This window comes from Citrus clementina, unplaced genomic scaffold (genome assembly GCF_000493195.1).
Source record: "Citrus clementina cultivar Clemenules unplaced genomic scaffold, Citrus_clementina_v1.0 scaffold_2, whole genome shotgun sequence".
NCBI lineage: Eukaryota > Viridiplantae > Streptophyta > Magnoliopsida > Sapindales > Rutaceae > Citrus > Citrus x clementina.
Window position 1 is genome coordinate 9,430,065 of NW_006262688.1, and position 9,725 is coordinate 9,439,789.

Below are 9,725 nucleotides of genomic sequence, written 5' to 3' on the forward strand. Positions count from 1 at the left end.
AGGAATGCACGTCCTGCCAACTGTCGTTGACTGCGTCTCCTCGCCTCCATGCCTAGCAGGAGTGACCTTATGCCTCTGACAGGAGTTCGACCTCCCGAATGGCATATTCGTGGACAAGCAGACATATTCGTGGACAAGCAGAATACTCCTGCTCCTATTCCCCTGCTACTTGGCTCTTGCAGGATACACCTGCTCGCAGAACCCTGCCACCAGCCACCTGCTCATCACGTCTGGTCTCCTCGATGTACTTCCCTCAAACAAAACTCATGAAGTCTTGGTCTCGGGCCTCACTCGCTTTGCTCTTGAATACAAGAAGACTCCAGCCAAAGCCACAGCAGTTCCTGTAATCAGAGCCAATCGCACCCCAATAATTATTAATCGCACTCATAAATCTCATCAATAAAAATTAATCACCCATTGATAAAATAATCAAAAGAAAAATAGATTACCACAGCAGTAAAATCTTTCTGCAGTTAGTGGTATCCATAAAATATAATAGGATCTTTTTCAGTAACTGATAATGGAAAGTCGAAAGTAATTTTGTTCTTGATCAAGGATGATATATACTTACTGCTCAAAGCTTTTATGTCATTAACACCGGTTTCATGCTCAAAAACGTAGTTTTCACATATTTTTCTGCTCATGTTCTGGTGTTTTCTGGTCGTTAAGCAGGTGGACTTTTACTTTGCTCACCCTTTATTTTGGGGTAAGTACTCTAGATCCTTGTGTTGAAACACCTCAAATGGATTTTGAAATTATCCACTATCAACAATATCATTTTGTTACTTAGTTGCTGTAAAGGCATACATGGGCCTGCTAAATGGAAAGCTTTTATTTTGGCAGAAGCATGTGTTTGGCATTGTTATGGATTTGGATCTCTTAAACACTTTTTGATCTTGTACTTAACGTCTCTGTACATTAAAGTCTCAGATTTCTTATGTAGTTTGGATCTCTTCTCTCAATTTATGGGTGTCACCGGTGTCACAAGATAAGCAGGGGAAGTATTATTGTACATCACAATGGGGTAGCTGAGGATCAACGAAACTCAATTCCTCTAACAAATGGGAGAAATACACAAGAGAAATTCCAAGCTTCAGCAGTTATTAGATATCTCTTTCAAGTCCTGTTCCAGGTATATTTACTTTCCAAGAGACTAGTAATTCTACAATTAGACAGCGAGAGGGGCCTGACCAGGTCTGCCATGTTCAGATCGCTAGCTGCTTTTAAATTAAATGAAATCCTTGATCTTCATGTCTGAATTGAGTTTTTTTTTTCTCTGTTTTTCAATGTTTCCAATTTTATTTTTATCTCCCTTTAAGGTTCAAACTTGCAAGTTTTAAATAGCAGATAGAGGTGTCTCATAAATCTTCCTGTGGTGTATGTTCACAAGGGTGGAAATCAATCTTTTAATGACTCTGAGCCATTTGGTACAGGATCTTCAATTGTTTATCAAATAAACAGAGCAATATAGCGAAAATTGATTTCAGTTTGAATAATCTTTTGTTGATTTCATCCCGTGGCACAGATCTCATAGCTTGTTATAAAAATATTAGACCTTTTCTCGTCCTTCATCAGTCTATTTACAAGTTGCTCATGTTTTGCCTTGTGTTTCTTGTGTCAAAAACAGACGATTGCGGGGGCAGTGGTGCTTACTGATCTTGTTTATTGGGGTGTCATTTTCCCGTTTCTCACTCTTGAAGAGTACAAGTTGAATTTAGTAAGCAGTGAAGAATTTAAATATAACACACGACACGATCACCACAACACGCTTCACACTGTTTCCTACTGAGTGACTTACTGGTGACACCATCTGTAGTATCATGTATGATACCTGCAGCCATACAACAAAATATTTTTCAAAAAGAAAACAACGACAACTACATTTTATAGTATAGTAAAATGATTTTGGAGACACTCTTGTTTTCGTAATTATTGAGCTTCTCATGTTTTCTCGACATTTTAATTTTGAAGGGTATAAGCAAATTGAATTTTATGGATTGGATACAAATCAATATCCAACCCATCATTTTGCGAATTGGGTTGGTATTTGTAAATTAGGACAGTGCTGGTAAAACGGGCTACCCGGTCATATTCACATTATGTCACTTTCGTGTTATACCAAATTTGGGTTGACCCAAACACTACACATTTAATAATCGTATCAAAATATTGAGACTCTAAACCGAAACGAAAAATAAATGTGCTATATGATAACCTACTTAATATTTATATATTTAACAAAGTTTACATTAAACATTTGCATACACATTTACGCTACACACACACACACATACATGTCTACTAATATTTTACACATTTTACATTTATACTATTGAAGTTATAAATTTAAATAAAATTTTATAAATGAACAATGTGTATATGTTCATTCTTTAAAAAAATAAAAAATAAAAAGAGAAAATTATGTCAAATATTTGAGTTTTGATGACAAGAATCTATAAATTAATTTAGAATAAAAACATAATTATGTCATTAATCGGGTAAATAGATCAAGAACTTTAATCTTAACTCAACATGAGAAAAAATCATGTTGGTTTGAACTCGGCTCATTTAATAATTGTGTCAAATTTGATGACTACACATATTTATTCATGTCGTGTTCATGTCAAATAATCAAGTAATCAAGTCGTGTGAAATTTTACCATCTCCAGGCTACAATGCAGATTTGACACATCCAATTTCAAAGTTTTCAACCCAATCTAATAATTGTATTAGATTTTTGCAGATTGAACTGAATTCTGAACCTCCATAAATTGCATGTCTATTAATAGTAGTATATGGTCCTGGTGGGCCCTAGTTCCAATGAAATAGCTATAAAATCGTCCTAGGAAATAAACACTCACAATATACCGAGAATTGTACCTGCTGGTAAGAATGGAAGCAGAAGCCAGCCAGAAGAGACATTACACATAACCCTCTTATGTTCGAATCTTGACTTGCCTGAAACAAAGATAAGGGGGGAAAAGGACAGCAGTTTTATGCAACCACTTACCATTTCAGTATCACAGTATGGAAGTTAAAATCAAATTAACTTTTACTCACAGCAGATTGCAGGTAAGGGGTAAACTTTGCTCCTTCCATGAAAATAGCAGCAGGAACCGACAGGATAAAAGAAATTATTGTTATTGCAGAGAAGAGATTGATGTTGTCCAACGAATCCTGTTATAGCAACCAAAATTTTGGCTGTTTTATCAGCCATTGAATTGATCCAAGCTTAAATTTTAGAGCTAAAAAAACTCGAGATTATCCATTTTACCTCTTTCCTGACCATGAACTTTTTGCTAAATACATTACGCGATTGGTTAGTCACATTGGAAGCCATTGCACTGCAGAAACCTGTCCTGTTTGTATCAAAACAGAATCATTAGCAGCATGTAAATATTAATTCTTTACAATGTGTCAACAGAACGATGGAATTTTTACCAATTAAAAGAGGCCTCAGTGAGTGATGCCAATGCAACTCCTCCTACAATTGGTACAAGTCAAGGAACTAACCAGATGGTTGGCTTCTGTATGCCCAAAATGGCGAAAACATTATTAGATAACTTCATTGGACGAGATAGAGAATTGAAACACATAATTATATATACCTCCCGAAGAAATAAGGCAGCGAATAAGACTGTGAAAAAGGGTTCCATTGCTTTGATTGTGTGAGTGAACGAAACATTAACCGTCCCAAGACTAATATTTGTCAAAAGATTTCCCAATGTGTGTGCAACAGCCAGCGGCAGGATTACTGCAAACTGATCAAAGAGCAAATATATCAAGCAACGTTCTGTAAAACTTATGGTAAAATCGGAAGCAGTCTCTACTATGAAATGATTTCACTGGAGCGAAAAACAAAACCTGGGATCGAGTTAACTTAGGACGGGTGTAGAGATTGAGTGTCCACATTAAGATAATCATCACTGAGCCACAGCCAAATTGGAAAGCTGTTACAGTTGTTGGATATGGAAAGACCTTAAGGACCTATTTACGGACATGAACATTTTAGATTCTGCCTCTTAATGCTTTACCAAAAAACTAAACACTACAATTTGCTCGAGACTATTGAACTGGTTCAATTCATAAGACGTATATAGTTCGAATTGAGAATACAAATCACTTCATGCACAATACATAAAGATGAAGAACCTGTTTGTTGAAAATGTTGAAGTAGATGTTGAGAAGATACCAAAGACCAAACATGCCTCCAAGCTGCAAAGTTTGTATTGCAGCACTTGGTTCCGGGGTCTCATCCACGCTATCAGGAACTGAAGCTGTCCCTGCCCGGGTTTTTAAATTGTTATACCTTTGATTGAGACATTTTAAGGACGAAGAGATTCGAGCACTCAGGGGTGTAAACAGAGATGGCAAAATTCTCACGGGTTTGGGGTCCCATGGAGCCCCACCCCAAATGGGGAAAATTTTTAATAATTTTTGGGGAATGGGGTGGGGAGTGGGGGAAAAATAATCCCCAAATTATTAACGGGATGGGGTTTGATATTGTACTCCCCACCCCACCCCCACCCCAATCCCCATTATATATAAATATGTTTTTAATTCTTATTTAATAATTTTTATTTTATCAACTATAATGTCAATTAATAATTTTTTTTTAATTTTTATGTAATATAAACAAGATATGAATAAAAGAAAACCCTACAATATTTTTCAATTCTAAAACATTATTATGTTTTCTTTTCTCTTTTAAGGTGTTACTCTCTTTAAATATTTTTCACTTTTAATATCATTTTAAGATATTGTTTCAAACTTTTAGAGATTTTTAAAAAAATTAAATACTTCATAATATGGTGATAATTTTATTTTAAGTTTATAATTTTTTATTTACTGAAATCATAGATTTATATTTACTATAAAATATGTAAATGGGGAATGGGGAAATCGTTCCCCATGTGGGGATTCCTCATCCCCAACCCACTAAATTTATTGGAGAATGGTGTGGGGAATGGAGGCAAAAAATTTTAATGGGGTGGGGAATGGAGTAAGTCTCCCCACCTCCACCCCACCCCATTGCCATCCCTAGGTGTAAAGGAACCAAAACGCGAAGTTTGCAGGCATGAAACTCCGCGACTAAAAGCAAGATCAGCTGGTTCTAAAGAAGATGAACTCAGGATTAAACAAAATCTACGTTTGAGAATTGGAGTTGAAGCAGGAGCAAGAGCCACGGAAGAGCCCTGCATTTTGGTTGAACGTGGAGGGAGGAGGAAGACAGAGTTGCTGGGGTCTTAAGTAAACTTTGCCAGAATACAAGATTCGCATGGTAAAATGACTCGTTTTCAGCATTTTAACCTCCTTTTTAGTCTCTTTTTAACTTCCTTTTTAGTCTATAACTAGCGCCCAGTACTTGTTGTGTGTTTCCGCTGGAAAATGTCGATTCTAGAGAGCAGGCATTACAGACCAAGTAGTTTTTGTTTAAGGAACCGTGCAAAACATGGTAGAAGTAACATCAATTACCTAAATCTCATTCAGTGAAGGACAGCATAGGCAAATATTGTTGTTACTTGAATAAGAAAAGAAAACAAAGTTTACAGATGGAAATGAGAGCCACGTGAATTGTCAAGAGAACTTCACTCAATTCATTAACTGAAAACATTACACTTTAAAGCTTAAATAACACACTAAAGCCAAATAACAACCCAGTAGAATCATGGTCCAAAGATTGTGCCACGATCACAGCAAGAATTAACAAAATAAATAACCAACACCAGAAAAATAGGAAAAGTTTGAAACATTCAATAGAAGCAACTTTTATGACTCCACATCAGCAGTCCTAAACACATCTTCTAATACTCCCCCTTGCTTAGGAGCTGCAAACATCAAGTTTTGTTCTGAAAAACTCAAACTTGCTAACCGGCAGTGGCTTGGTGAAAACATCTGCAACCTGATCTTCTGTTTTGCAGTAGACAATACTAGCAACTCTATTTTTCTGCAATTCTCTTAAGAAGAATAATTTAATATTAAAGTGCTTAGTTTTCCCGTGAAACACGGGATTTTGAGAGATTGCAATCGCAGCTTGGTTGTCAACTAGAATCTCTGTACTTTCCTCCTGCTCTAGGTTAAGATCAATTAAAATCTTCCTCAGCCACAAAGCTTGATTGACAGCAGCCGTTGCAGCAACAAATTCTGCTTCAACAATGGATTGAGCTACAATTTCTTGTTTTTTCAAGCTCCAAGAGAAAACACCAGAACCAAGTGTGAAACAATAGCCCGAAGTGCTTTTCATATCATCAATGGAACCTCCCCAATCGCTATCTGAGTAACCAAACAATTTGAACTCTTTGCTCCTTGTAAATTTAATTCCAAAATTACATGTGCCCTTCACATATCTAAGCACCATCTTTGCAGCTTTGAGATGTCATTCACTAGCACAGTGCATAAACCGAGACAAAATGCTTACAGCATTCAAAATGTCAGGTCGAGTTGTTGTGAGATACATCAAGCAACCAATTAAGCTTCCGAAATATGCATGTTCAACCTTCCCTATTCCATCTTCTTTACAGAGCTTCTCCTTTGAGTTCATTGGAGTGTTCATTTCTTTGCATTCTTCAAGTTTAAACTTTTTTAGAATTTCCCTGGCATATTTCTTCTGACAGATGAAGACTTCATTTTCATTTTGTTTAATTTCCATTCCAAGAAAGAACGTCATTAATCCGAGATCTGTCATCTCAAAAATCTCCATCATTTCTTGCTTAAACTCCTCCACAACACACTTTTTATTTCCTGTCACGAGCAGGTCATCCACATATAATGAAATGATAAGAATGTCAGCACCATTGTGCTTGACATATAAAGTTTATTCAGATAAGCTTCTAACAAATCCCAAGTTCCGCAAGTATTCATCAATCCTGTTGTACCAAGCTCTTGGAACTTGCTTCAAGCCGTAAAGAGCTTTTTTAAGAAGATACACTTTGTCTTCTTCTCCTTCCTTTACATAGCCTTCCGGTTGCTTTACGTAAATCTCCTCCTGCAGGAAACCATTCAAGAACGCTGACTTGACATCTAACTGGTACACCCTCCAATTTTTTTGTGCTGCAACAGCTAGTAACAGCCTGATGATGTCGAGTCTAGCGACTGGTGCGAAGGTATCTGAGTAATCCACGCCAGGTACTTGAGCAAATCTTTTGACCACGAGCCTAGCTTTATATTTGTTGATTGAGCCATCAGCATTAAGCTTGGTTTTGTACACCCACTTGACTCCAATTACCTTCCTGTTTTGGGGTCGATCAACCAACTCCTATGTTTTATTCTTTTCAATCATGAACAGTTCCTCATTCATTGCCGTAACCCAATTCTGATTTGCCTTGGCTTATTCATAATTTGTAGGTTCACACACAGCAACATTGCATCTTTGGTAAACATCTGAAAGTGGTCTTGTGCCCCTGATAGGTCTGTTATCCACAGTTTCATTTTCCCAATCTTCAATGCTTTGGTCTGCTGTGTCCATAACAGGAAACTTGAGTTTTGACTTTTTTTAGGTTGAATCCATCTTTTTTGCATCATCCCAATTCCACTCTTCATCTTCCATAAAGTGTACATCCCTACTGATAATAATTTTTCCAGTTTGTGGCTGGAAAACTTTATAAGCTTTTGCAACGGAGCTGTAGCCAATAAAGATGCTTGGAAGTGCTCTTTTATCTAGTTTGTCTCTACTAATCTGTGGAACATGAGTGAAGCACAGACATCCAAATATTCTAAGGAATTTCAGAGATGGTTTATAGCCATACCAAGCCTCAAAGGGTGTTTTATCCCTCACTGGTCTTATGGGAAGCCTGTTTTGCAAAAAGACAGCAGTGCTTACAGTTTCAGCCCAAATTTGCTTTGGCAAGTTCTTCTCATATAGCATACATCGTGTCATCTCCAATATAAATCTGTTTCATCTCTCACTCACTCCATTTTGTTGTAGAGTGTATGGAGTGGTTAATTGATGTTGGATGCCAGCCTCCTCGCAAAAGTGATTGAATGCTTCAGAGGTATACTCATTGCCATTGTCTGATCTAAGAGTTTGAATTCTACAGCCACTCTCGTCCTCAACTCTGGCTTTAAAGTTCCAGAAAACTTGAGCCACCTTTGACTTGTGCTTAAAAAAAAAAAATCCAACACATACGGGTAAAATCATCAATGAATACAACATAATAAAGACTACCATTCAAAGAAGGCGTTCTTTGTGGGCCTGCAATATCAGTATGAACTAATTGCAGCTTCGTTGTTGCTCTCAATGTTGCCCTGGGAAATGGTCTCCTACTTCGCTTTCCAAACTGACATGCTTTGCAATTTGGAATATAGTCATCAAGTTCTGGAAGGTCATTTGTCATCCCCTTGGATTTCATCTGCAGTAGCCCCTGATGATGATAATGCCCGAGCCTCTTGTGCCATAACTCAGTGATATTTTCTTTAATCGGGAAAGCATTTTACTCTTCCTCCAATGGAATTAGAACAAAACTTTTCCCTTTCATTTTTACTCTGAAAATATCTTTTCCATCTGCATCTTTAATCAAGCAAACTTTGTCTTCGAACACAAATTTATTACCCTTTTCAATTAGTTGTGCAACACTTAACAAGTTTTGATCAATTTGAGGGACATACAACACATCAGAAATTAACTTTGTACCTGAAAAGGTTGTGATTGCAACTGTTCTTTTTCCTTTCACAGCTATGTACGTGCCATTTTCAACTCGAACCTTTGATGAGTTTGCGTTACTTAGTTCCCTGAATAGATCCTTGTTATGTGTCATGTGGTTAGTACAACCACTATCAATAAGCCAACTCTCACTTGATTCGATGCCAGAGAAACATGTAGCGACGAACAAGTGATCTTTTTCCTCTTGACCAGCCGTCTTTGCCTCCTCACCATGTTGATTTTCATTTTTACAAATAACTGCTTCATGCCCCGTCTGATTATATTTAGTGCACTTAGCATCAGGTCTTCTCCAGCATTTAAACGGAGGATGACCCTTCTTTCTGCAATGTTTGCAAGGTGGATAGGATTTCTTCTGATTTTCATTCTTTTCTTTTGCATTCGCAGATGTTGTACTTGCCCCATTTCCTTCAAAGTCCTTCTTCTTTGTTTTGTTTTTGGCCATGTTCTAATGTTTGGCTGCTAAAGCTCCTTCGGTTGTTGTATCCCCCCTCATCAGTCTTCTTTGTTCTGGTGCTTGTAATGCGTTAAGCAATTCTGCCAAGGAAATCTTTGACAAATCCTTGGTATTTTCAAAGGTAGTGATAATTGCTTCATATCTTTCAGGTATTGTAACAAGAATTTTGTGTACAATTCTTGAGTCAGTAAATTCATATCCAAGAAGCCTCACCTTGTTTGCAATACGAAGAAGTCTGTCGGAGTAATCTTTGATCGTCTCGAAGTCCTTCATTCTTTGAAGTTCAAACTTCCTGATCAAGTTCAGGACTTGCATACATTTAATTCTTTCATCTCCTTCATATTCACTCTTGAGATAATCCCATATCGTTTTTGCTGACTTCAAAGACATGATGCGAGTGAAGATGGTGGATGAGACTGCAGCAAACAAACAGGCATTTGCCCTTGATTTCTTTGTCTTCTTTTCTTTGTGCGCTTTTATCTGTGTCATGGTGGGATTGTTTGGAAGTGCAGGAATTTTATAGTCTTCTTCCACTGCTTCCCAAAGATCCAAAGTTTCCAAGTATGTCTCCATACGTACTGCCCAAAGCTGGTAGTTGTTTCCGTCAAACAT

At 37.2% G+C, this 9,725-nt stretch overlaps 2 protein-coding genes across 2 annotated transcripts; both read right to left on the reverse strand.

Annotated features, from left to right (window-relative positions):
- Positions 1–264: 264 nt before the first annotated feature.
- On the reverse strand, positions 265–5,201 carry LOC18050875 (phosphoenolpyruvate/phosphate translocator 2, chloroplastic). The gene is given in 11 exon segments (XM_024190728.1): positions 265–341; positions 1,415–1,436; positions 1,724–1,831; positions 2,881–2,958; positions 3,061–3,177; positions 3,275–3,359; positions 3,442–3,527; positions 3,609–3,761; positions 3,865–3,987; positions 4,153–4,363; positions 5,053–5,201. Coding segments are annotated over 11 exon segments (1,209 nt in total).
- Positions 5,202–9,104: 3,903 nt separating this feature from the next.
- On the reverse strand, positions 9,105–9,725 carry LOC112100866. The gene has a single exon (XM_024190729.1). It carries the CDS (start codon positions 9,723–9,725, stop codon positions 9,105–9,107), a length of 621 nt encoding a protein of 206 aa, XP_024046497.1.